This window comes from Accipiter gentilis, chromosome 18, assembly GCF_929443795.1.
Source record: "Accipiter gentilis chromosome 18, bAccGen1.1, whole genome shotgun sequence".
Taxonomy (NCBI): domain Eukaryota; kingdom Metazoa; phylum Chordata; class Aves; order Accipitriformes; family Accipitridae; genus Astur; species Astur gentilis.
In genome coordinates this window covers 27,654,196-27,681,566 of record NC_064897.1, presented here as the reverse complement: position 1 = coordinate 27,681,566, position 27,371 = coordinate 27,654,196, and the positions used below count along the sequence as shown (strand labels likewise).

Genomic DNA, 27,371 nt, shown 5'->3' with positions numbered 1-27,371 from the left:
CTGCATCCCTTTTTCTGTCTCTGTGGCTCCTCAGTGCTGGCTTTCCCATGCCACCTACCACTACCTGGCCTGTCTGCAGTGAGGACTTGGCACCCCTCTCCATGTCTGCCTACCTCTGGGACCCCTTTTTCATCTCTGTGTCTCTGAAGCAGATTCAGATCCCTGCCTTTATTCTAAATTACGATCCCAACCTGGCTCTAAGTCCCAGTCCCAACCTGGCTCCAAGTCCCCTTGCCCCACAGTGTGACCTCACTCTGATTCTGTGCCACCATCCTGACCCAGCTCCATGTCCCTGCCCCAGTTGTGTGTCACCCAACTGACAGCAGCCAGGGCATTTCACAAAGAGCCGTCCATCAAGCCTAGATGTAGACTCTCTCCACAAGGTATGAGAACATACCTTGATGGTTGTCAGGACCCTGAGTGCTTTACTGGGCACTGCATCTGACTTGGCCAACCTCACCTGAGACTTGCACCCAGACATCCTCATGGCCCAGGAGCTCCATTTAACCCCAGCTATGCTGTAGGTATACCCATGCCCTGCCCTGTCTCCTCTTGTCCTGGCTTACTGAATGGTTTTCCTAGATGGACTCTGGAGCCACATATATCATATCATAGAATGGTTTGGGTTGGAAGGCACCTCAAAGATCATCTAGTTCCAACCCCCCTGTCATGGGCAGGGACACCTTCCACTAGACCAGGTCGCTCCAAGCCCCATCCAACCTGGCCTTGAACACTGCCAGGGATGGGGCAGCCACAACCTCTCTGGGCAACCTGTTCCAGTGCCTCACCACCCTCACAGTGAAGAACTTCTTCCTTACATCTAATCTAAATCTACCCTCTTTCAGTTTAAAGCCACTACCCCTTGTCCTGTCACTACATGCCTTTTTACAAAGTCACTCTCTGGCTTTCCTGTAGGGCCCCTTTATGTGCTGGAAGGCTGCTATAAGGTATCCCCAGACCCTTCTCTTCTCCAGGCTGAACAACCCCAACTCTCTCAGTCTGTCTTCACAGGAGAGGTGCTCCAGCCCTCTGATCACCTTTGTGGCCCTTTTTTAAAAAAAAAATAAATTATACAAATTAACAGGGACTTAATCAACATGAGCTTATGACCCAAACTTACTAGGAATTCCTCGTTTGGGGCAAAAATTGCAATGCCTGATCCCCTTCACAAATGGCATTCAATGGGTTACCCACTCCTGCTGGTACAGGGTAGGCACAAGCTGAGCCAGTCAGCGTAGCGCGTGTGCAGCCCCGGACATCTAAGGGCATCACGGACCTGTTATTGCTCAATCTTGGGTGGCTCAATGCTGCTTGTCCCCACTTTGTAGGTCAGTTCATCTCCTGTCCCATCTCTGCCTCTGCTCAGGCACTGAGGGACTGTCCCCGGATCAGCGGGGTGACCACCTCGGTTGGGGTCACTCCTGGCTCCTGGCTTGTCCTCCTTTGTGGAGCAGCCCTGTTCTTGCCGCTCCCACTGGTGACAAGCCAGACCATGGTAGGAGGCCTCATCTCCAGTGGCCTTGATGATGGTTTTTCCCCTCCTACCCTGCTGCATCCATTAGCCTGATGCTTTCTGGCAGCAGCTGCAGATGGAACAGGAGCCCTGAACTTTTCCATTCCCCAGCCTCTGGCGCTGCCAATCCCTCTGATCTGGGAACGGGCATTAAACTCGCTTTCCACCAACAAACGGCTCCTGGGTCTCCCTTTCGCATCTTGAGCCCCACGTGCTGTTCACCCCGGCTGAGATGGAAAGAAGGGGGGCATTCCCCTCTGCCCCAGCGGGTCCAGCCCCGCTCGGCTTCTCTGCCTGCTCGCACGATGTTGGCCGGGGCTGCGGTGGGTCTCCCCCTCCCTGCGAGCACCTCGTGCTGCTCCTTCCCCTCTCCTGTCCCACCAACGGCTCTGACACGCTTGGCGTGCTATCCTTGGCACACGCGAGCGTCATTCTGAAGAGCCTGCCCACAAACTCTTGGCAAAAGGGCAATTAATAATAATAATAAATTAAAAAAAAAGACTCATAATCCCCCCACACCCTGCCAGATTATGCAGCCAGGGAAAGAGAGCAAAGTGTGGGAGAGCCTGGCTGGCCTCAAAGCCCTGCTCCACCTGCTCGCCGACTCAGCCACCGAGCCGGGAAGGGTCGGAGGAGGCACTTGGGAGACTCTGTTGAAAGCTGGAGGAGGGCGGGAGGAGATTTCCTTGCTTCTGAGGCAGTCCCAGAGCCCATCTGCCTGGATCCCACTATCAGAAAGGACCTCTGCACCTCCCGACTCCCCGCGGATGTGCCGGCAAGCTCAAGTTAGTTGCTGGTGTCCATCCTCGTGCAGAAAATACTGCTGGCCCACGCTCCCCGTTCCACTGACACTGAGCGGTGTGGTCAGTACTCACAGTCTAGGCTTTTTTTCCTCTCCAGGAGCAAGACAGAAAAGCTTCCCATGTGTGCACTTAAAAGAAGTCTGTTTGTCAAGAGGTGTTGGCTCCCTCCTCACTGTGGTTATGGGAAGGCCTTCTTGTTTAAAGAGGAAAACAAATGAATATGTTCCCCTGACACCCAGCCTTATCAGGCACAAACCCAAGGGAGTCCCTTGTTCAAACATCAGGAGTACATTGCTGGATAACACCCCTCCTCTCCCGCCCCTCTTGACTTTTTTTCGCTTGGGTCAGGCTTTTTTCTGCCTCTATTTGCTTTTTCTGAGCTGCCTGCTTCTTGCCAGACCTGCTTGGGGGAAGTGGGAGAACAGTGCAGGTCCTACAAGCCAGGACTTCTGGGTTGGAACAGCACAGGGGCAGCGCTGCTCCAAGGACTTGTCGTGGCAGAGCTGGAGACGAGGATGCCACGAGCAGGTGGGAACACAAGGACAGAGTGTTTGGGGCATGTCACGGCTGGGACACGAGACTGAAGTGGGAGAGAAAGTTCCCTCTCTCTTGACCTTAGGTTTCCCTCTCTTCTCTGCACATCTAAGCCGGTGAGGCAAAAAACGGTGTGCTCTCCTCCTCCCTGCCCTACAAAAATAGAGACTAGAGTCAAACTTGGAATTCCCCTCTGTCTCATCACTGGGGAGACAGGGTCTTGGTGGTGATCTCACCCCATCAGAAACCTTTCTGTGCACAAGGCTAGCGAGCAATGAAAAGGGAGGCTGGGGAGGAGGAGGGGAGTTATGGCAGGAAACCAAGAACACATCAGACACTCTAAATTTAGATCTTTTTATTCAGCTCGGACAATATTCCTTGATTTCGCATTGTTCGGGAGAGGGCAGAGGGCAAGGGATCTATTGAAAGGCTTTGTCCTGAGAGATGCCACTTTGTCTGGCTATACGGGGGCGGAGGAGTCGTGGATTGGGTCGGTCTGGCATGGGCAAGATACACGTGTCCCACTGCTCCAAATGGCTTCGGGCTGGGGCGGTGGGTGAGGGTCTCTGGGCAGCCCAGGTACCTGCGAGGCAGAGCTCGGGGCTCCCCTCAACCCTGCGCACCCACCGCCATCCACGGTAAGGGCCCCTCGGTGAGCACCCGTGACTGGCGAAGGGTGCCTTTGCTTTGGGGCAGGTCCCCACGCCAGCGGGGCATCAGACACAGGGCGTGTAGGATAAATACACACCCGCTCTATACGTCTCACTGCCTTTCCGGCATGGCAGCTCAAAGTCTATTTTTAAACTCCCTCCTTTATTACACAGGCCAGCAGATAGCGACGGCATGCCTCCTGCCATGCCAGGGGTGCCACTCTCCCGTGCACCCCGGGGAGCAGGGTGTCCTCCACACCGCGCGGGGACCACCCTTGCCCGGGGACGGGGATGGGGCACACGGTGGGCTATGGGCACGAACCCGCTCGCCTCCCCCACCACAGGCTCAGGTCACGGTGGGTGCCGGCAAACCGGGGTGCCTGGCTGGATTCGCGCTGTTGCGAACCAGCCGCTGGCTACGCCGGCACAAGGGTGCTGCAGGGTGTTTCGTCCCGCTGTATTAATGGGATGCCAGTATTGCTCAGGGTCCGTGGCTTATAGGAGGTAAATAAGCAGCGTCACCAAATCCACCTGCCGCTAGTGTCGGCGCAACCGAATTGGCGCGGGAGGGAGGACCAGCTCTCGTGGGTAGCGCACCCAGGGCTTTCCACTTTGGTGGATGCCCTGACCCTCAGCGAGCAATATTTAGAGTGGGTTTTGCTCTGCGACGTGAGCAGCAATAGCAGGTGGGGAGGGGAGGGAGAGCTGCTCGCTTTTGGTTTTCGACCCTCATCTTCATTTCACATCATGAGTCATGTTACGTTCTGAGCTGAGTAACTGCTGGGGCTATTTTTACTCCAGCTCAGCAAGCTTCCTTCTCGCTGCTGCCACCGCCAACCGCCGCTCGCTGCGGACCCAGGGGCAAAGGATGGGGAGACGGTGAGTGGCAGAAGCCGAGGGCAGGGGAAGCGGTGTTTGGGGTGGTGTCAGTGGAAAGGGGGACCGCTGCCCACCTAATCAATTTGGAAACAAAAATAGTATATGCCTCTCAAAAAACAACAGATGACCTGCGATGTGTGGTGTATTCACACACACATGCATACGCATATATTTATTATAGTGGGAGAGGGGAAGGGGGAGGGAGAGAAATTCCTTTCGAGTGCTATTCACCAGTCTGGAAAAATAAAGAAGGAAAGCAGAACATTTTTTCCTTTCATCAAAACAGGAAAGAGAGGGGGAATGGGGTGGGGAGCAGATCCATAGACATAATGGATGGTTGCCAGAGTAAGGAAATTGTTCCCTTTTACCCTAAACTTGGGGGTTGGGGGGAAGAAATATATGGTAGTGTGAGCAGGGAAGGCTGCATCCCCTCCTCCCCACCTGGTGTAGGAACGTGTACGCGCACGGGAAAGCGCTGCGAAATCAGTCCCCCCAGCTTTGCCTTCTCTCTTTGAATCCTGCTCGAGCTGCACATCCGCAGAGATGTGAAATGCCTTTGCCTTCTCCTTCACCCCAAAGTGCGGAACAGCAAACCGCGGCCGGCGTGAGCCCTCTTCCTCTGCCATTGTCAGGGGCCGTGCTGTGCCCTCTGCATGCATCTGCGTGCCCTTCCCCATCCTCTCCTCTCCGCCAGGTTTCTGCCAGGAGTGGGTGAGATGAAGGAGGTGGCGAGGGGCTGGGGGAATCCCTCCGCCGGGGAGAGATAGATAGGCAGAGGGGGGGTTCCTGGAGGAAGCCTGGCAGGTCACATCGAATGCCTGCTTGCCAGGTGACACCTTCCCTTTCCCCTGGGGCCAGTTGCTCTGTGAGGGTTTTACTCATCCTTGGAAAGCATTTTCCCTGCCAGCACCAGGGGCGAGAAGGCAAATTATGCAAGCCCTGGGCACCCCGAGGCTCTGCCTTTCTCCAGCACCAAATATAAATACCAGGCTCCCTGCCTGTCTCTGTCTCCTTCCTTTGGTCCCTCTTCTCCTTTCCTCCTTTCTTCCTCCGTTAGACCAAACTCAGTCGTTAGGAAGTCAGGGCAGCTCCCACGGTGGCAGCCTCTGGGCCAAATGGTGTAAAGAGCGGTGTAAGCTATGTACAATGACTCTGTTGGTCACTTGAGTTGGGATAAACCTCACACAACTGGGCGATGTGGCGTAAAACCGATGCACCCGCGGAACAGGCCTGCTGGCGTAAACTAGGCATAAAACTTACTCTAGGTGCTTCATTTCAGTGTCACGGCTGCTCCCCTCCATTGACGGCTGTGGCAGCCCCACGGAGTAGGCGTAGGGATTGCTCATCGTTCTCCTGAACTTAGAGACCGGAGCGAGAGCAACACCTAAGTTAGATACCTTGAGTGGGCGGGCTGACTACACGTTGGCTGTCAACACCTCCTAATTTCTTTCCATTGATTGTTTTTCAAAATAGGACTCATCATGGAGAGGCTGAGACATCTCAGCTGTTCAGACTGAGTCTTGCTTTCCATTGTAAGCCCTGTTTTTCTTCCTGCTGTTTCACAATTCTCTCCCCCTTCTAAAAAAAAAGTTAAAAAAAAAAAAGAAAAAAAAGAAGATATCACCCCTCACATCGTGCCTCTGTGGATGGTGGCTAGTAGATAATTTTTTCCACCAATATGAGAAGAGGGGAGAGCTGCCTTGCAGCAAGGAACTGCCTATTGTCCTCGGACACGTGTTGCCCTCCTCCCTAGTGATAAGAAAATAACCGAGGAGATGGGTTCAGCTGTTTGCAGGTTAGAAAGCTATAGTGGTGGTGAAAATGTTTTAATAAGAAACCCTGCTACAGGCTCTTATGAAATCCCTGTTTTGTTGCGGTTTTTCTGCAGGGCCATTGCCAGCTAGCACAGTTGGGACTGGACCTTGTCAAGTCACAATGCTCTAGCGGGACATTTTTATGGTCCAGCTGCTTCATGCAGCCTTGAAATATCTTCCCACCATATGCAATGGTAGTTTCAAACTCTTGTCCTGTGACATTTGGGATACCGATAGTCCCGCAGGCCTCCACACCCACTCCATAGGCCAGGTGAGGGGAAGATAGAGTCATTCCCATTAGCTTTAGTGGTTTGTGGGATAAATGACAAGCTAATTTCATAAAAGTAAGAGAATCAGAGAAGCACCCACCCGGTTCAAGGCACAGCAGTTTTAAGTGCACATGCCCCTCTTGAACTCAATGCCAATGAGACTGGCCCAGCCTTTAGTGAGTCTAAACACCTCACTAGAGAAAAATCTGCCCCTGTCTTAAAAGCACAAAGAGTAAGGAAAAGCGACTGAAGCCTCAGTGGCTTGAATATCGTTTTGCTCTATTTCCAGGCAGGGTCAGGTAGATGATTAGTCAAATTCCAAACATCCTCTTCCTTGCTGTCTGGAGGTTCAACAGGGATTAGCTTTTTGTTTCTGATGTCGAGCTTCTAAAAACTGCCCGGCATCATCCACATGAAAATAAATAACTCTATTTCTATCCTAGCTCGCATGTAATGTAGCCGGATACTTAAAAAAAAAAAAACACACCGCACATAGCCCCCCCAAACCCAGGCTTTGCAGCAGCTCTTGTTGCTACCGAGCAAGAAATTTGCAGCAGTCCCTGCTAGCTTACCGCTGAGTCCTTCTCCTCTCCGGCAGTGATATCTCTCCCTGCTGAGGAGTTTAATCAACCCTCCCACACGTAGGTTGTTCTGTCCTGGCCAGGCAGCCATTACGGCATGGGGGACCCCCTACACAGCTTGAACAAGGTGGCCTGAAGGTGGTGGAGCCATGCCAGGTTATTTGAGGGTAGAGATCCTCCAAGGGCACTGGAGCCTCTATTCACCCATTGTGAACTTTAAACACGTAATGGAGTGATGGACATTTGGGACCTAGCTGCTCTCAGCTCCCTCTACACAGACAGGACTTCCAGAAGCTGGTTTGGCCATTCCAAATCCTCAGCTTTCCCCCTGCTGACCACCAAGGAGCCCAGGGCTATGGCATTCCTTTGGCTGGTGCCATCTGGAGCGAGGTGAGATGGACCCAGGCCCTTTTAAAACTTTTTTTTTGGAGCCTCCTACAGATTTCAGAAGAAGTTTCAGTGCTCCGGTAGACATTAGGGCAGTAGCTCCACCCTGCCGGGGGGTCGGAGCCAAATTGTCATCACGTGAAATGGCTGGTACGCTGCTGGCGGGCCAGGATGGAGAATGAAGGGAATTCTAAGAGTGTTCTGAGGAATTTGGGGTGGGTCAGGGCTAGCATGGCTGGAACATCTAAGGTAAAGTCCTGTTAAGGTCTCTGGTGGTGGAAAAGAGCAAAGGTATGCATTGCATTTCCACTTCCTTCCACTCAAGCTCCAAAATTGGGGCCAAGCCACTCCAGACTCGGTTTGAGGGACTCCCAGGACATTGCTTATCTCTGCACTCGCGCACCTCAGGTGGCCAGGGCTTTGGAGCTGGCATGGCTCTGACGACCTCCCCACCTGGGGGGAAATCTGCCCCCTCTTCTTCTGGGTCAGGGTGAAGTGCAGTGATCCCTTGTGACCCAAGAGCATCTTGACACGCTGCCCTACCATAGGACCTTTACTTTTGTGTTTGTGTTACCCGTCCCTGTGATGGGAGGAGCAGAGGAGCTATGCTATTTTAAGAAAGTTATGGAGGACCCCCAGTCCTCCTTGTGTCCCTGTGCTTCCTGACCAACGTCCACATCTGTAAACCAAAATCAGGTTCAGGAGTGTAGCTAGCCAAGCTGGGAGGTGTTGTCAGATGCCTACTACAGAAAAGCATTTGGTGGGCTGCCCGCTGCTCAGTTCTGGTAGCTGCTTCTCGTACCCGGACACTTTGGATGGTGCATACGCGAGTGCTGGTGCGAGACCGTGTGTTTTAGAGGGGGTTGGCTGCATGAGACTTGCAGGCACCTAGATAGTCTAAGGGAGCATGTGTGATGCTGTGAGATGAGGCCACTGGTATGCCTGTGGGTGTATGTATGTGAGAAAGGAAGAGAGAGGGGGAAGAGTGAAGGAGAACACATGGATGCCCAGGGATGTGTGAATGAGACAAAATTTGCACGTAGCTGTGCATGCGAGCGGCTCGAATAGAAGCATGTGCGTAGCATAGAAAAAGCAGGGAAGATGCTTGGGATTCAGAGCGAACGCCTGCCGAGAGCCTGCGGTGCATGACGGTGCAGGAATGTATCGGTGGATACGAGCCTGCACAAAGATGGTGCAGAAATCCCTCCTGGTTGTGCCTGGAGTGTGCTTTGCGAGTGTGCAGCTCCGCACCGGGAGATCACTCGTACGTACATGAGAGGGCGTGCGTACGGGTGTTTTTTCAATAGGATATGACTCTTTCTTGAACTCACCTGTTAGCAGCCTTTCCCTCCCTATCCCTCTCCCCCACCCCCCCCAAGCAAATATCTGCTTGCTTAATTTCCCTTCAGATGTTTATTACATCGTGGAAATAATCATGCAGCAAAATACCTCCCAGTGCCACGAGCAACACCAGATTGTCTTGTAGCAACGTTTAAATTTCTCTGGCTTTTTTTTTTTTTCCCCTGCACACAAAGAGATGTAAGATATTAAAGCTGTCTCTCTCCCCGGAGCTAGTGGTATAGCAGGGCAGGGAAGAAAGCGAGTAGAGCTTAAAGAAATGGGCTCCAGACTGCAACAGCGAGAACCCAGGGCCAAATAAATAACAAACTACCGTGCCGGGAACTCCTTATCTCTTGCCGAGGAGGAAGGAATTTCTGTCCCCATTCCTCACGCGATATTAAAGCCACATTATACGGGTTATTACAGCATTAGTCATTTTTAATTAATTTATCATTTAAATTAACACACTTTTTATTTTGTCAGCAATGGAGTGCTACTCCCTCCCTAGATTTTTTGCCTTGATACAGGGCCAAGATTGCAAGCTATGCTCCACCCATCTCCTCTCCTGTATAAAAGGAGCAGCCCCGAGTGCCAGTTTAGTCTCTCTTGCAGCTCACAGACTAAAATAAAGACCCATCAGCTCGCCTCCCCTTCAATTTTACCTTTTCTGCCTTTTTTTTTCTTTCTTTCTTGTTGCAACAGAGCACGGGAGGCAGCAGCGGCTCCGCTCTGAGGCTTGTCAAGGCTCAGCGCACGCACACACACACACACACACACACACGCAACCCAGAGCGAAAACATTTGCTCTCACCTGTCTCCAAACCCAAAGCAAACCTCACGTCCAAGCAAACTGCCAACACTTCGAAGGAGAAGGCACCCGAGCCAGAATTTAGTGTAAGGGGAAGAAATTCAATGTACACTAGCAACTTTACGCTAAAAAGCAAGTGGGTGTAAGGAAGAAAAGGAGCATTTTAAGAAAAGGACACCTTAAGGAAGAAGATTTTATTTTTTGGATTCCATACCAAACTTTGGAAAAGTTGGTTTTTTTAATTATTATTTTGTGCATCTTTTCCTAAGAACATTGCGCCGTTGTTACCTGTATGTAAAATCTTTTACGCACATATATTTTAAAAAGGAAGAAAATCAAGAGGAAAAATAGCATGTGGACCACCTAGCAAAAGGCAATACTGAAGCATCCCTTGCGGTGAGGGGGACTCAGGCTCCGGATGCGTATAATTTCGAGGGACTGCATTTTTTTTTCCACCGGGCTGATGAGATAGCGCAGAGGCAGGCGAGTCACCGAGAATTACTTCTGTCTCCCCTCACCCCCACCAGCACCACCGCCACCCACCTCCTCTTCCAAGGACTCCAGCAACTCTCCAGCCCGGCTCGGAGGGGACATGGGAACGCGGGGAGCCTTCGATGCCTGAGGCCGGGCGGCCGCGGAGCTGTCTGCGGGAAGCGCTTCCCTCCCGGGGCTCGCCGTCCATGTACCCGCAGCCGGCGGGGCCTGAAGTCGGGATGAATTTCAGCGTGGTCTTCGCGTTCATCCTCTCCCTGCCCCTGGCCCGCCTGGAGGTGAGTTTCCCTCGCCGGCAGCGGGCGGTGCTGCAGAGCTGCGAGCCCCGGCGGTTGCGGGAAGACCGCCGGCTGTGGCGGCTCTCGCCCAGCGGGTACGGTGGGGTGAAGCCCCGGGGGTTGCCCGGAGCCGGCGGGGGAAGAGCGGAGGCTGCACGGGCGAGGGCGAGGAACCCGGGGCGGGCGGCGGCTTTCCTGCCCCTTTTCTGAGGGAAGGGCTGCGCGGGCGCGCTAATGGCGGGCAGAGCCGGCCGCCCCCGACCCTGAGGGGAGAGCGACCGTTGGGGCCGGTTTCCCGCCTCGCCGCGGGGGGCTGCCCCCCCCCCCCAACCCTCCCTCCTCGCCTCAGGAGGGGTCCTCTCCCCTCAGGACGGACCCCTCCGGGAAGGGCTTCGTGTGGAAATAAACCCACCTCCTCCATGTCTGTCCCAGGCTGGAGTCAGGGCTGGGTTGGTGGGGAAGGGGAGAGAGGGCTGAAGCGGCCCCCGGGGTTCCTGAGGGAACAGGGGTGCTGCTGGGGAACCCGCAGCCCTCCTGCCCCGCCGCCGGCTTCACCCAAGGGCTGTCACCCCGGGGCATGGTGCCAGCCTCTCATCCCCCCTGCCCCGGGCCCCGGTCGGTTATTTTGGCGTCGCAGCCGCGCTCGCGTGAGGCAGGGACCGAGGCCCGGTTGCCACCTCCATAATAACGTGCGACCTGGCGTGGCCAAGGGGGTCGATGGAGAAAGGGCGGGGGGCTTTGAAAGGGGCGAGGAAGGGGACAGCGTGGCTGGAGACAGCGGCACCGGGGTGGCACGGTTACTCAGTAAGGAGTGTGTCTAGCTGTGGGGCCGTGGGAGGAGGCAGAAGATGTGTGTCTCTGCTGCTCTTGCACTGTCACGCAAGCATCTTGTCCTGCAGTCCTCTGGCACGCTCTGCTCAGGAGGGAGCCGGGCGCAGGGTGGGGGCCAGGTGGTGGATTTGGCTGATGAACGTACACCACAACCCTCTCTGGTTTCCCTGTGTGGAAATCAAAGCCTCACCCCGAGCCACGGTAGAGGAAAAGGAGCCCCAAGACCCCCCACATCCTTTGACCTCTGCTGCCGCGTTTCGTCGTCTGATTGCGTCCAAATTGAGGGGATCAGAAAGCCCCTAACATTTATGCACTGCGCTCGGTTCCCACTTCAGCTCTACCCGAGGTGGCAAAACCATGGGTTGGATCTGCAGCTTGGGGGTTCTTAGGGGCAGGAAGTATCCTTCCACCAAAACTTTCCTCCCTTTGCATCATTTCTTTCTTTTCCTTCCTCATTTTTGGGCAGCCCCTCTTGTGGGTGGCAGGGAGGGGGTTGGGTGCGAAGCATCGCATCACCACCTTATGTGCCCATTTTGCCCTTGCCCAAGCCACAAAGGGAAGCAGTTAGAGCTGTGGGCTGCCCAGTGGTTATGTTTGTTTTGGGCAGAGGATGGTATTTCCTCTGTGGGTGGCTCAGATCTCTTTCTCCCATGCAGCATGAAACATCAGCTATGGTTGGCGCTGGGGAAGGGTGAAGATGGAAGTGTCTGATTCCAGGGGGCTGTTACTCTGCACTGTAATCTCATTAAAACACTGCACAGCTCTATGACAGCCTAGGAGGGCTGCAGTTTGGGAATTCTGGCTCTAGGTTTCTTGGGATGAATTGTGATATTCATCAGTTTATGACCGGAGAACCAAGAAGGTTTCTTCTTGGGTAGATGCTTCTGCCTGCAGCCAGTCCCCACATCTAATTTGAGGGCAGTGTCTTGCACCTCCTGCACCAGGTGCGTACAGCGTGACTCCTGCCAGGCTGCTGAACCATAGTCATCCTCTGAATGGGCCTTGCACCTCCTCCCCAGCCCTGCCGGAGAAAGTGCACGGGCAACAGTAGTTCCCCATGATCAGCAGAAGCCTGAGCCAGGAGATGGAGCCTCCCGAGTCCCTCTCCCTCTTCGATCACACCCATCTGGAGCTGGAGGGCCCTGGAGCTTTTCCAGCCGGAGGGAGTACGGAGGGAGTACGAGCCTCAGCGGGGAAGGTATTTGCCAGTTGGGAAGCAAGGATGCTAAACCGATTTGCATTTGCCCTGCAGGCTGTAATAGTTGCCTTGCAACATTTACAGAGATGGGCTGAGCCCAGCGTGGTTGTGCTGGGGTGAAGCCCCACTGGCAGGGTTTTCTGGAATTCCCGAGGAATGGGGTGCGGCTGGGTGCTTGCTTATAACCTCGTCCCAGCTCCCCATCACATCTTCCTAGTGCGAGGCTCCGGGGCTCTTCCCGAGTCTTCTTAGCATGGGGCTGTGACAAGGGCAAAGCAGTGGAAGCTGGGATGGATGACAAGTCTGGGGTGAGCTCGTGGAAGGAGCCAGGCACGTCGTCCCTGCCTCCCTCTCACCGTCAGCTGATGCGCAGCAGCAGGAGAGAATGACAGTGGTTCCTACGCTGTCTCCAGTGCTGCCGATAGACAACCGGCCCCGGGGGTGGAAATGCCTCCAGCCCTCACAGGGGAGGTGTGGGGGGAGCGTAGGGGAGCAGGGTGGGGCGGTGGAGTCCCCCTTGAAATGGGAAAAGGGTGGGTAGGTCTGGCTGGATTTTAGGAACGTGTGCTAGATCAAACATTGTTTGATTCTTTTAAGGGAGGAAAACGTAAGCTGCCGTCCCACGTGGAAGGGGCTCGTGTGAGGAGGTTTGTGCCTACTGCGGGGAGAAGCATGCGTGATCCTCCGGCAGGCAGATGTCGGGGTCCGCCTGTAGCCAGGAGCAGTGCTGGAAGGGTGGAAGCCTTGTGCCAGGGGAGCAAGAGCCTCTGGGGTTCGGCGGGCTGGTGGCAGGTGCTGCTGGTCTTGCTCTCTGCCAGGGAATGCGGTGGAGTCTCGCCTCGGGGTCCTCATGTCAGCTTCAGAAATAATTAAAAAGTGCTGTTTGTTTGGGTTTTTTTGCCTGGCTGATCATTCAAGACCCCGCTGCCAAGATCCCTTGCTGCGGTCAGTGTGGACGTGCTCGGGAAAGTTCTCCTTTCCTGGGCAGAGGAGTGAATAGCTGGGTGCTTCCCTGCCCTGGGCTGGTGCTGCTGCTATCCTTCTGTCCTTATGTGTGCAGTCACAAGTGGGTGTGTAGACACACCACCTCAGAAAAGAGGACTGGAAGAGTCCTCACCTTGGGAGTATCCTTGGCTGGTTTCTTTCAGCCTCCAGGGTCTGCCTTTCCTGCCAGTTGCACAATCTTTGCTTCCTCCTCCTCTCTATCTGCTGTGCTACCAAGAGAGACACACCTTCCAGCAAGACTCTGAAACCCTTGCCAGTGAATAGCCGGAGGGAGGACCGGAGCACAGCCATGAATATTCCCTGCGCCACCTTGGCAGTGCCTGATGGCAAGGGGACCTTTCAGCATCCCTGGTGCTCAAAAGCATATGTTGGCAGAAAGCTCCAGAGGCAGATGGAGTTAGGGAGGGAGGCTGATTTTGGGAGAGCCTGTGTGTGGGGAGCGGGGATGGGGGAATGTCCCGTTTGCAGGGCATCGCTGCACGTGCATCGGTTTGCGGTGGCCAAACAGCACTGCTGACATCTGGAAGGAGGGAGGCAAAGCTGACACGCCGAGAGGCCCTGGCGTCACAGCCGCAGCGCAGAGCGGCTGCGGGGCAGGCAGGGACCCTGCCCAGGTGCTCTGCTGCCTTGTGTCGGGTATGCCCTGGCTCTCGCCCCAGAAGCACCAGAAGCCGGGAGAAGGGGAGGGGATGTCCCTGCCAGGGGATTGGCAGAGTGGGGGGTGCCCCTGTGGTTCGGGGAAGAGCCAGGCACTGGGGGCAGAGGGAGGGAGGGAAGAACAAACTAACTTTCTTCTAGGAATTCAGGGCCCTGCAGGAATACAAGGCCAGGCCTTGGGGCACTTGTCAGCCAGCCAGAAGTCCATTGAGACAAAAGTCTTCTTTGATCTGCCGCACAGTTAAAAAAGGAGATTGTTAACCTGTGTTAGACAAATAACTCCAGAGGAGCTGCTAAGCAGGAAAAGCACCAGCTGCGTGGGCTGGTCTGTTGGGGATCCCACCTCCTGCAATGCTGCTCCACCTTCTGACTCCGTGGGATCAGGTGGAGGTAGCTGATGGACCTCTGCTTCCCTGTGTCCCATCCCCACCGAGTGCTCTGAGCCTGGGTGTGTGCGGTTCCCCAATCTCAGAGCCTCCCAGGCATGAGACCGGGATGGGGGGCCAGAGGCATGGCTGTTCCCAATCACACACCCCAAAGGGAGCTGGGCAGCTCAGGTCTGGGCAGCTGCTCTTAGGCCAGCCTTGGACATGGCTCTCCAGCACTAGAGGAAAGGAAAGGAGCTTCACAGGCTGGCGGTTGTCACTGGCAGAGCTGCCTCACAAAGCCTGGGGAGGAGGACAGGATTATGAGCCATGTGGGCTGGTGATACGGCGTAGCCATGCTGATAGTATCTGCAACAAGAAAAAATTGGCACCTAAAACTGCTGCTGTGAGCAGGGAGTGGAGCTTATTCCTACAGGCAGTCCCCAGCAACCCGGCTCCTGAGGGCCTGCATTTGCAATCCCTGATTCATATCTGTTCCCCCTGCTCACTTAGCAAGGTGACACCTCCCAGCTCGCCTCCAAAGTCACCGAGTCTCCTAACACCCGCCCACGCTCTCGCCCAGCGAGTGCCGGAGTTTAAAATAAAGTTCCATTTCCTACATGTATTAAGTGTCAGGAAGGACCAGGGGCATCCGTGCACAGCAGCATTCATACACAAATGCATTTGGGTGACAGGTGCAAATGTTAAAAAGCCTGCAATTTCACCGCCCAGCACTGAGCTCTGGCTGCAAGTACTGGGAATTGCAAATGATCCCTTTTCCAGTAAACGTGTGTGGTGCAAGGCAGGGAAGTGCTGCAGAGCCTCTCTGGCACTGGGCTGTTGGTCCCACTCTTCCTCACGCAGCAGGAGTTGTCAGAAGGCATCTTCATTTCGCAGCTATTCAGTGATCCCTGAATTATACAAGTCTCTCTCTCGCTGTGCATTCATCACTGATGCTGCTTCCCTCTCCCTCAGAGACTGAGGAAGTAATGCCTGGGGATGTAAAATCTGCTTTTTGCTGCGGGCGGACAGCCAGCTCTGTGGTGAGATGTGACAATGACAGGGACGGAACGGGGCAGAGAGGCTCGATCTGACTTGAGCTCTCTGGTGGATGTGGCTGCGGAGGTTTAAGACGCTTGTGTTGTCTGCTCTGCAGCTATCCCAGGAGGTTTCTGCCCCGTGACTTGTGCTGCAGCAGCCTTCAAGCCACTGCGTCCTAGTTTAAGTTATAGTATTAGAGGGTGGGCTAGCAGGTTTGAGGAGGGAGCACTCCTATTGCTCTGTTAGTAGAGGCAAAGGGCAGGTGGCCAAGGGACAGGCATGTGTGGGAGGGTGCCAGGCTCAAGCAGCCGTGCGAAAGTGACTGCAGGTTTGGGCTAAAGCCCTCAAGGTTTAAAAGCCAACATTTAACCACCTGCCTGGTGGTTTTCCTTGACTCCAAGCGGAAGGGAAATGTTCTGCACTGAACGCAGGCAGGGAGGGAATAGCTGCTCACTAGAAGGACCACACACATGCCACCAACTGCCCATAAAAACCCACACAAAAATCCCTGCATTTCACAAGTACACGAGCCAAGTTCTCCTCTCAGTTACAGGGGCATGTGTAGGGCTAAGGCTCAGACAGCATCCAGCACCCGGCTGAAAGAGCAGCTTTTCCGCATGAGTAGCCCTGAATGAAGAGAGCTAGGAGCTAAGCAAACACTTTGGCCAGTACTTTCCTCCGTCTCTTTTTCCAGTCTTTCGGAAGTATGTTTTAATCAGTGCTTGCTTTCCCACACCGCTCCTTTGTAGTCTTGTTAAGTGCTGTCACTGGGGCCCATTCAAGCCTGGTGCCAGAGTAAAATTCCCAGGAGATTGATGGCGTTGCACCTGCCTGCACAAACACTGAATTGAGTCCATCGTCTGATGTCTATAAACCTGCTTACTTAGGGTTTTTTGGCACTGGCGTGCAATGACATCCAAACTCCCATGTGTTTCTTCATCCAAATCAGCTCCTCAGCCCACCACCTTGAACAGCCTTTCATGTCCTCCCTGCAGCATTTGTGGTTTCACCGCGGGCTCATGCCGGAGCAGCCTCAGCTGCAAAGGTCAATCTTCCTCTCCAACCCCCACCTTTTTTTTTTAAAAGAGTATGCAAATGATGTATATTATTGGGCCGCTGTGGTTTGAGAACACACGCGCACGCACACGCACATACACACGATATCTGACAAAGCCCGTGAGGGAGTTTCATAACAGAGGGAAATATTGGGAAGGTTTTATCTGATAGCGTAAGGGAAGTCTGTTAAAACGCCTTTACTGCAGGCGGCAGGAATGAGAGGCCACCTGGAGAAATCATACAGCACCGGAGGAGGAAGCCTCACTGGCTGCGTGCGTAGTGTTCAGGGCTCTGCTGTACAGCCTGGGCATTTTTTGGCTTTTCCAGTCTCCTGACTGCTTAATGAGAGGCAGCAAGAGGGGCTCTCTTGCTTTTGCTCAGGTTTCAGGCTGATGCCTTCATGAGGGCACATCTTTGCGTTTTGCTGGTTCTGTCATGCTTCCTCCTTCTATTCCCCTCACTCCCACTCCGTGACGCAGTCAGTATTTGCAGATCACCTCTCTAACGCTTGTTTCTCCCGTTCTTTTCTTTTTGTCATCTGGCAGGGGGACCCCATACCTGAAGACATTTATGAGATTTTGGGTGGCAGCTCAGTGCGCTCCATCAGCGACCTCCAGCGTGCCCTGCGGATAGACTCCGTAGGTAAATCTCCTCTTCACCAAACACTCCTCTATTTTTTCTTGACTCTTTTGGGGGGAGGGAGAGGATTTGCCAGCAGGCACACTATCAACAGACCTCACTATAAATATAGGAACAATTTGGGAGCCAAGACCTGGCTATGTACACACCTAGTCCCCCTGAAACCTGTGGGAGCTAGGCAACCAGATGCCTTTTTAGATCTCCTCCTAACTGCCTGGTCTTTTGAGGGATGCTGGCTTCCAAAAATGATAGGAGATTGGCAAGGTGAATGCAAGGAACTGGTGTCAGCACTTTTCACCCTGGAAGATGCACAGGCAGCAGAGCTTGAATTGGCCAAGGATCAGTTTAGCAGGTGTAGAAAAGGGAGGTGGAAATAGGGTGGTAGAGGAGGAAAGGGCTGAGTGAGTTCTCTGAGCTTTAGCATCCATGAAAGACCCTGGGCTCCCAGAGGCTCTTAGGATGGGAGTAGCAGAGCACGTGTCCGTGGTTGAGATACGGGACAGGCCCTAAGTCAGGGTAACATCGCTTCACCTCCTGCCCGTAGATAAGAGCTCCGGGGGCTGCAGTGCCTCGGGGTCACTTGGCCAGGGCTGAGCACAGCAAGCGGCAGGAGCGGCGAAGCATGGAGGGGTCGGCACGTGTGGGAATTGGAGCACGCGCCACGGCGGCTGGGCTGGCCCAGGAATTTATTTATAAACGGTCTCTTCAGAGCAAATTCCTTTCTATTCTAACCCTGCTCCCGCCCGTCATCCCCCGGCCCCCCCAGCTCGCCTTCTCTCTCGTGTTTTGTCTGTTTGGAGCTTTGTAATCCTTGCCGAGACACTATCTACGGGGGAACAGAATTTCCTGCTTTTGTTTCCTATGCCAGTCCAACCACTGGCGCAGTCTCAAAAGCATTCCCGCTGCCTTTCAAAACGGCCCTGGAGGGGCAGGGGGGGGAAAGTGAGGGGGAGGGCACCAGCTGCGTTCAGCTATTGTTTGCCTTAGAAAGAGGCGACGAGGCTCCCCACCACCACCACGGCCGCTCCCTGCCCTCACCAGTTCCCTCCTCCTCCTCCACCAGCCACACAATGGGGCAACTTCCAAAATTAGCTGTGCTGGATTGTCCCAGGCTGGTCCTGCCGCCCCAGCCGTCTTCAGTGCTGACCCGGGGTGTAGAAGGACAACCTGGGAGAGGGAGGAACCTGGTTTTCAATAGGAGATTTGTTTCAAGTCAACAGTTGTTGCTATTATTTTTTTCCCCTTTCTCTCCTCTCATCAACTCAACCTCAGCGCAAAAGGCAACCCCCACCCTCGTTTGATAAAATGCCAGGCAGCACAGGATGGAGGGGTGGGGAAGGAGCGGCTGAGAAGATGCGTGCAGTCTGTCATGTCCCGGTGTCTAAGGAACAGATACATCTCTATCGCAGTTTCTAACCGCCCTCACAATTAAGAAATAAAATGGGCTTCTCTTATTGGCTTGAAAAGCCCAGGGGTATGGGGGACTCAAAGCTGCAGAGCTTTGAGTCACTGGTTTCACTTCAGGTCCCAGATGAGAAAGGCTGGTCAGGGAAACAGAAAATGGTGCTGTGAAGCTGTCTCTCTGTTGCACCCTGTGGCTCTCATCTGCTTCCAGGTAGTGACTGAGGGGCATCACCATTTGCTTGGCCTGTGTGGAATTAGTGTATTAGCAAATAAGTGTATTAGCAAAATAATCCCAAAGCAGCTGGGGCTGTTCCCTGTGCTATCCATGCCCCATGTATGTGTCACGGCCGCTGCCCTCCACTGCACAGGGAGCCAGGATTAGGCAGCTGCAGGAGGCAGATGAACTGAGTGGGATACTGCTCTCCTGACCTTAGAGGCTACTGTAGACCTTAACTGTGGCTGCCCGCAAAGCAGGCATGACCATCTAAACCAGTCATCCAGACACTCTCTGTAGCTCCCTGGAGAGCTGCATGCCCTTCCAGAGCGGGATCCACCAGATCTCATTTTGGGCGTCTGCCTCAGGGCAAGACGAATGGTGTCCTGCAATTGATCACGCCTCTCCAGACACTTTAAAGGGTGTTTGTCTGTCCACCTCCCATGTAGATGTTGCCTGCTCAGGCACATGATTCCTGCATTGTGAATACAGCCTCTGTGCACCCATCCCACATCCTTCAGCAATTGCTGCAGAGCTGAGCGGAGAGCAAAGTCCCTGCTCCCCCTTATAAGAGGGCTGCACTAGGGCAGGACTGAGGAAGAGGGATGGGACATGATAGATATGGGAAGTCTGCTCCACCACACATCTGATAAACAGAGATCTTCCACTGGCCCCAAATTCCCTCTAAGAAAATTGCTCCCTTGATGCTGACGTCCATTCAGCTTCCTTCAGCTGCTAAAGCATGTCAGAGAAGGAAAGCGCTGTGGCTGGGTGGGAGCTATCTCTGAGCGTGGCCATTGTCCGGAGCTCAGGAGGGGCTGCATGTTGGAGTGCTCCATGGGGATTATGGGCATTTCTCTATTCAGCGCTTCCTATGGGAAAAAGCAGTGGGGTGGGAGGGAACTGCTCAGGGCTGGCCTGAATGCTATCTGCCTTCCTCTCCCATCGCTGACAGAAATACCTCCAGATTCTGCAGCTTACCTTAGAGTAGGATAGGGGAAAAGCCATTTCAACTTTATTTTTCCGTTCTCCTGCCCGAAAACTGACTCTAAACTAGAGCAGCTGTGGTGGGTTGGGAGAGAGAAAGCAAGCACCCCACCTCCCACTCATCATCCCCCTTCACCTGCCCTCTCACACCCCAACTCCCAGTCCCAAGCCATCCCAGCAAGGCACCTCGGTGTTATATACCAAATTTTCTGCCTGTCCCATCTGGTCTTTGATCCTCTTTGCCATATTGTGGCCTCAGCCAGCTGATCTGAATCTAGGTGCTACTCCTCTCTGACACCAGACAGCCCTGCTGTAGGCCTTGTCATTCTTGAGCTACAGTTTTCCTCTCCCAGACCTGACTGGAATCCCTCTTTCACAATAAGCTTGTTGCTTTCAACTGCCTAGTCTGAGCAAAGAGCAAACCTAGAGTGTCCATGCCCCAGCACAGCTGTGACCTTGCTGGTGGATTTACACCTAGCGTGACGTACTGGGGCCATGGCTTATCCCACATCTCTGCACTTTGCCTGATGAGCAGAGCACATGTGCCTGCTGTCGTCTCTGGCCTCTACCCGGTGCTATTAGGCCATGTCTTTCCCTTCGCAGAGGAGGACAGCTCGAGCCTGGACCTGAATGCAACTCAGCCTAGTCAAAACCTGATGGCCCTGCCTCGAGAACGACGAAGCCTAGGTGAGTTGGGAGTGTGGCACCTTGTGATTGTTGGGCACTCACCTGAGCAGCTGTGGCTGGGTGTAGATGCATGTCTGAAATACATGTCTGGGGATAGAGATTATAGTGCGCATGGATGTGTAGACAGATGAGAACGAGGGTCTGGGCCTCACGTAGGAGCTGAGTGTTACACCCCAGGAGGGCAGGAGAGGGAGTCTGGAGCTCTGCAAGGTGCTGTGCTTTAAATCCCGCTGGTGCTGGTTTGCTCTAAAGAAGTGTCATCTCCTGTCTAGGACTCCCGCTGCAGCGAGAAGCATCTTTTTACTGGGGGCTCCTCCACAGGGCGCAGCTCTGTCCAGGGAGGGAGCTGGAGGGGTGGGAGAAGGAGAAAGAACATGTGTGTGTGTGTGTGTGTGTGAGAGAGCCATGGGGGTCTTCCTCTTCCAGTAGAGGTGGTTGCAGTGGGTTGGTAACAGCTGCAAAGCCCGTTTCATCCCCCCTTCTTCTCTTGGCCTTCTGTAGATGCTCTGGCAGCAGCAGAGCCAGCTGTCCTCGCAGAGTGCAAGACGCGGGCGGTGGTCTTTGAAATCTCCCGCAACATGGTAGACAGCACCAACGCCAACTTTGTGGTGTGGCCGCCCTGTGTAGAGGTGCAGCGCTGCTCCGGGTGTTGCAACAACCGCAACGTGCAGTGTCGTCCCACGCAGATTCGCGTCCGGCATGTCCAGGTAAGGGAGACACCTCCTGCTGCTCCCTCTTCCCACAGCCGACCTCCATGCCTACCCCCCCAAAACCAAAACCACAGCAGGTCTCAGGTGCAAGGCTCACACAGCTGTCTGTTCCCTTGCACCCGCTCTCCAGTCACGTCTCCTGCATTAGCCACGCAGCGCTGCAGCCTCTGGCGCAGGGTGACGTCCATGGCCACCTACTCGGAGGGCTGGTGCTGTCCAGCAGCTGGGGACTGCCACCATAGCAGAGCTACAGGGTACTGTCCCCAGCTGCCGCTCTGTGCCACGGCTATTTCTGTGGCTGGAGGCGACCTTGTCTGCTGTGTTAGAACAGAAAAAAGAGGATGCTTTCATTGCGGGAACTGATTTTGATGCAAAAAGAGGAGGGCTTGCAGTGTCACTGCTCCATCTCCCCACTGCTGCTGCAGCTTCTTCCCAAGACACGCACTGGAGCAGCTTCTCCTCTTTCTCAGCCCCATGGTTACTTCCTGACCCATTCCAGCAGCAAGCAGACACCTGATGGCTAACCTCTTGCTCTGATCCTGCCCTCCTCACAGCTACCAGTGATCTCCTCACAGCTTCCTCCCAGACAGCTTGTTTAAAAATAATACTCATCCCGTACTAATCCTCTGCCTGAGCTGTAAGAGACTCCCCCAGGCAGGCGGCAGAGGTTGGCTGGGAGAGGTTGTATTCACACAGCTCTTTTCATCAGGAAATTCCTTTCTCAGAAAAGCCAGGCTGAATGAGGGAAAAATGGGGGGGAGCAGGAGTTGTTTTTGTGGAAAAAACAAGTGAGAGGTCAAAAGCCAGCCTGAAAAAGTGACCTGGAAATGGTTTCTTTGAGGACAGAGGTCTCTCTATTGTTTGTCTGGAAGTGTTTGTCTAGCAAGCAGCGTGTGGTCTGAAGCGTGTGGAGTGGGCTTTCAAGGAAAGATAAACAGCCTCACTGCTTCGGTGCTGGCTGAGGGATGCTGCTGGGGGCAGTGGGTTTAGAGGAATTCAATCCCAGACGCGCGGCAGAGCAAGTATTTATAGCTTGCGGAGCACTTCAGGGGCTGCGGTCTTGTTAGATAAGCTGAGTGGGGTCAGACCCAGCCGTTCCTGGAGTGGGAGGACCCCTTAGAAAGCTTGTGCCCTGTGGTGGGATGTGGAGCAGTGAGTATTCCCTCTGAGTCAGCACTGGTGGAGAGTCCGAGGGAATTTCCAGAGCACCGCCTTTCCAGTGAAACACAGAGCTGAGGGCTTCAGCCCTGCGAGTTATTAAAGAGCTTGAGACAAATTCAGACAGGCCTCAGCAGAGCTGGTGAAGCTGCATTCACTTGCATTGGGCCTGAGTTTTGCCCTTCCTGTAGGATCCTGTGGGAATTAATTCTGGTTGCCCCCAGGTCTCCGCCATCACATCTGTCAGAAACAGGCTAGCGTGTTCTGCATGTCCCATGTTTCTGTCTGTGATCAACCAGTCATCCTGCTTAAGCAGCAGCAATAGTTAGGAAAGGGGGAAACAACCAGTCACATCCAAACTTGCCTGGTCTAGGTCTGCTCTGCTGGTGTGTGCAGATTTAACTCCCATACATACCACCCCTGAATTTGAACCTTGCTCTATAAACTGCCTAAAATATAAACTGATCCTATAAACTGATCCAGTCTATAAACTGATCTTTTAGGAAGAAAACCAGTACTGACACTGATTATTTTTTCAGAGTGGGAGCTACAGCTGTATTAATCTCCTGCTTGCCTTTCTCTTTCCAAATAGGTGAACAAGATTGAATTTGTCCAGAGGAAGCCAAAATTCAAAAAAGTCGTTGTGCCTTTGGAGGACCATGTGCAGTGTCGGTGTGAAGCAGTGTCCCGTCAGCCCCCCAGGAACAGCCGACCAGGACCACATGAACAGAGACGTAAGGATCTTGGCATTAGCAGAGTGGAGGGAGGTGTGAAAAGAGGGGCTGGGGAGAGAGGAAAGAGCCCTCGGCTGCTTTCAATCTGCTTAGCTCCAGTGAATCCCATGGGCCTTCGCTGGTTTATACCAGGCAAGGGACCTTTCCCAGGATGTCTGCCTGCCAGCAAGGGGCTGAAACTGAGGGAAATGAAGGAGGGGAAGGTGAGAGGTGAGGGGAAGGGCATCGTGGGAAAAGGGAGAGAGCAGAGACTGTGGAGAACAGAGGACAAGGGACAGAAGAACAGAAGGAGGCCTTGTGGCCCTCCTGTTGCAGAGCTCTTTGTTGATAGTGTGTGGAGAAAGATATTTCAACATGAGCCGGCTGCCCTGTGCTGTACAGACACTCTCCCCTCTGTTTTGGCAGGCTTGTCACCGTCGTTCACCACAGCCGCTGTCTCACAGAGGCGGCGAGTACGCCGGCCGCCGGCGCAGAAGAGGAAACATAAGAAGTACAAGCATGTCAACGATAAGAAAGTGCTGAAAGAAATCCTCATAGCATAGAAGTGCTGGCAGGGGAGAGAGAGCACAAGGCAGGTAACAGCAAGCTACTTTTCCAGTCGGGAGAGATGTTCTCCCAGGACACGGTTCTGACCAGGCATCTCAGACCCTTCCTGCAGCACTGGCTGCATGTTCAGTATGGGGCTACTGCAGGGCCTGGGCATGATAAAACCTGGGTTGAAGGAGGGGGAAGGACTAGGCTGGGACCCAGCACGTGCATCCTATTTATGGCTTTATGGCCCTTCGCAAAGGTGGAAGGATCATGCTGCAACCAGACTTGCTCTCGGGCCCTGCCCTCTCCTTTCTCGGCCGCCCTTACAGGCAGAGAGTGAGCCTGACTTCTCTCTACACCTAAATCCCCTCAGGGTCCATGTAATTCATCTCTTCTGTGGATCAACTCCTGTTCTCCTTTCTCTATTGATTCTCCGTTGAAAGCAGAGAATTAATGTTGCTCTGGGGATCCCTTTTGCTTTTATTTCATTAGTTGAGTTGGCAGAAAGACTGAAAAGCAGCAACACTTTTAGTTCATCTCTCTCCTTGTGCGAAGCCTGTGTGCATAAGAAAGGTCATACCAGGGGAAAGGAGGAATCTCTGGCAGGAGATCTGGACTTCGTCAGTCCAGGGTCTGATTCTTCTCTCCCTGACTTGTGTAAACAGGAGTAATTCCCTCGTCATCAGAAGAATTTCACTGGTACAAGGGAAAGGAGAATAAGTCCTGGTTCCCCATGAGAGAGGGAAAGGTGCAGAAAAGAGACGAAGAGTAGCCAGGGCCCAGACTGAGGGGAGCTGAATTTAGAGAGGCGGCACAGCCCAACAGGGAAAGCCCTGGCCCGTGACTCAGCAGTTCCAGCTCTGCCACAGCCCTTTGAATGAGCCTGAGCTGCTCACTTCACATTCATTTCCCCTTGCCTCGGGAGAGGGGACGACGGGCTTCCATTGTGTGGCGTTTCAGGAGCTGGGGATGAGGGGCACCAGGCGGTGTCTTGGGATTGGTATTCCCACGCTTAGCACTACGAGGACTCCGATTATCCCAGGATCCTCCTGGCCAGCCCAAAGTTCCCAGGCTAGAAATGATGCAAACCCATGCAAATCTCAGCTCTGGCTCAAGTTGTCCAGGGGAAAAAATAGAGGAGGTCAAAAGCCCTCCTGGGCTTCTAATCTGGCACTTCGCTGCAAACATTTCCAGAGGAGAAGACGGGAAAGGAGGGGAGTTGCAGGGGGAGAGGGTTACATGTTCTAATGCTGTGTCTGTTTTTGTTTCACTTCCAGGTTTATTTAATATATTTGCTGTATTGCCCCCATGGGGTCCTTGGAGTGATAACTTTTCTTCTTTGTCCGTCTGCCTCGACGTCTGATTCAGACGGCAATTGGTGCTTCCCTTTCCATCAGTGGACCTTCTCCCACCAAAGCCTCTCCCTTCTTTCATTTATTAGCATAATTTTAAAGTTTTACACACAAAAGACAAGGACAAACATGACCTATATATATATATATGAGAAAAGAACAAAGTACAAATAAAACCATGAACCCTGACAGCCACAACATGCGACAAGGACAGGACAACGCCTTCCCAGCTCCAGAGGACAGGATGGAAAATGTGAAGAGGAAAGTGGGTCCAATTACTTCTGAGGGGAGGAGAAAAACAAATGGACAGAGGGTGGAAGGGGAATATTCTCCCTTTCCCTTGTGTTTCTGGTAAGGCTGGAGGGCCCAGCTGAGATCAACACTTGCACTGGACCTACATTTTGAAAACAGGCATATCTCAGATTGTGAGCGGCGACCAATGATGGAAAATGCACTAAGGACTTTTATCGCCCTACCTGGACAGATATATATTTTTAACGTGCGTGTGTATATTTTATTTTAAAAAAGAAAAACCAAAACCACTAAGATACACAACATCTCGGGGAACAGAACAAAAAAAACAAAACAAAACAAAACAAAGAAGCCAAATGCATTCCCCCCCTCCCTTTCCCCTCCTGCTCCTGGTGCTGACTGGAAGGTGTTTGGATTGTGGGGAAGGAGCAGACGGCAGCAGAATCGTCTCCACGCCCCCGGCCCCTGCCAAGGGGAGCCATCTTTGCACATGCTGGTGGAGAATTCAACTTTCCAGGCTCAGACTCAAATTATTTTCTAAATTCGCTCTGTATGTGTGCGCGTGTATATGTGTGTGTATATATATATATATATACGTGTGCGTGTGTGTGTGTGTATGTGTATTTATACATACATATATAAATATATATATGTTCTTAAATGGATTTCATTCCCCAGTGGCAGGAAGCTCAGAGGCACATGCATGCATCGGCTTCGTTGGGCTGGCAGAAAAGCACGCTGTTACTGCAACGTGCCTGTGAGGTCCGGGACGGGACAGGCAGAGACATCATCTGATCTCTTTCTGTCTTTTTGCCCTTTTCTCTCACTCTCCACCACCCGCCCCAGCACAACTTCCTTGCAGGAGGCGAAGTGGCACCACAACAAGACCAACAGCAGCCAAACTTAGAAGCATGACTTAATCTCAGCGAGCTGTCCTTGCCTGCTCTGTGGTCCTGAAAGCAGAATCGTGTCATTCCCCCGAGATTTTTAACCCCTTAATGGGTGTCCTGCACACCATGCCTCCACTGCTCTCTCCCTGCCAATATCTCTGCATCTCCCATCGTTTTCCTCACATTTTACCTCTCGAATTCCTTTTGGATTTTTGCTCATTAGAAGTTCCCAGCCCACTTAGCTTGGAAGTTGGTCCAAGAGGTGGGCAGCTCTGTGCAGGTATAGAGAAAGAAATGAGGATGGTCTTTGCAGTTGGCAGCAGCCGTCTGAGATAGAAACGAGCTCTTCTAAGTGAGGAGGACTGGGACAACAACTGGAGAGTCAGTTGTAGAGTCCCTCCCGGGCCAAAGCCTGCTCCGGAGGCGGGAGGAGGACTCTCTGAGCAAGGGCTGTTTCTGCACACCTAATACTCAGTCACCATTAGCAGAAATGTTACGTATGATGGGAATTTCCAGCATCACCTCAGAGTCCTGGTCTCGGATTGTGCCGTGCAGAGTTACCCATGAAGAAAATGCCTGCCCAAAGCTAGCGTGGCTGGTTCCCCCCCCACCCCTCCTGCCTCCAGCCCCTTCTCCCCTCGCACACACACATACCCCTGATGTGGGGCAAAGCCCTGCAGGGAGCCCAGGGAAGGAGGTGAAGCCACGACCTGTGAGCTGTTACAAGTTGTGTAGGGACCCAGCCCTCGCCTCCTGCAAGCCCAGAGCACTTCTCGTACCACTGCCAAGCCAGCACGTTGCTCCCTCCCTCCCTCCCCAAGCCCTGAAGTCTTAAGACACTTTGTTTTCCTGTTCCAAAATCTGTTTCCTTTGGTTTGTAAAAATGGTGAGGTTTTTTTGTTTGGTTTTTTTTTTAAATGTAAGATTAATTTATACTCAGTACTGTATTTAAAGTTGTAAAAAAAAAAAAAAAAAAAAAAAAGGAAACCACCTCTCCAAAAACTTTTTCTTCTGTGAGTTGAATGAAATGCAGAGGCCAAACCAGCTCACCGCAGGGCAGAGTGGGATTCCCAGGGCCTCCAGTTTCATTTTCAGGACACTTATTCTGAGATTGCAGGGAGAAGTGACCGAAGCTGGGAAAGTCCTGGGAGCCCACGTACCGCCCTGCCGCTCCTCCTTCCCGCCTGTCACCCAGCGCTCAGCCTGGTTTGAAATGACTTGGGCGCTGGGGATTTTGTCTCGGAGAGGTCCCCTTCTCCTTAGCTGCTCTGTTCAGACACCCAGCCAGAATTTCCCTGTGCTTTCATCCGA

General features: G+C 53.3%; 1 protein-coding gene across 3 annotated transcripts; it reads left to right on the top strand.

Annotated features, from left to right (window-relative positions):
- The first annotated feature begins 3,692 nt into the window (after positions 1 to 3,692).
- PDGFB (platelet derived growth factor subunit B) lies at positions 3,693 to 26,994 on the top strand. Of its 3 annotated transcripts, none has more exons than XM_049822183.1 (8): positions 3,693 to 4,379; positions 9,474 to 10,349; positions 17,048 to 17,144; positions 20,350 to 20,433; positions 20,935 to 21,140; positions 22,894 to 23,035; positions 23,441 to 23,606; positions 24,844 to 26,994. In XM_049822183.1, the coding sequence occupies exons 2-7, from the start codon at positions 10,194 to 10,196 to the stop codon at positions 23,575 to 23,577; spliced, it is 822 nt and encodes a 273-aa protein (XP_049678140.1). In that variant the 5' UTR covers positions 3,693 to 4,379; positions 9,474 to 10,193; the 3' UTR covers positions 23,578 to 23,606; positions 24,844 to 26,994. The 3 variants fall into 3 exon arrangements, with proteins under 3 accessions (XP_049678140.1, XP_049678139.1, XP_049678141.1); XM_049822182.1 differs by having other exon boundaries at positions 23,441 to 23,610; XM_049822184.1 differs by lacking the exon at positions 3,693 to 4,379 and having other exon boundaries at positions 4,392 to 10,349; positions 23,441 to 23,610.
- Positions 26,995 to 27,371: the final 377 nt, after the last annotated feature.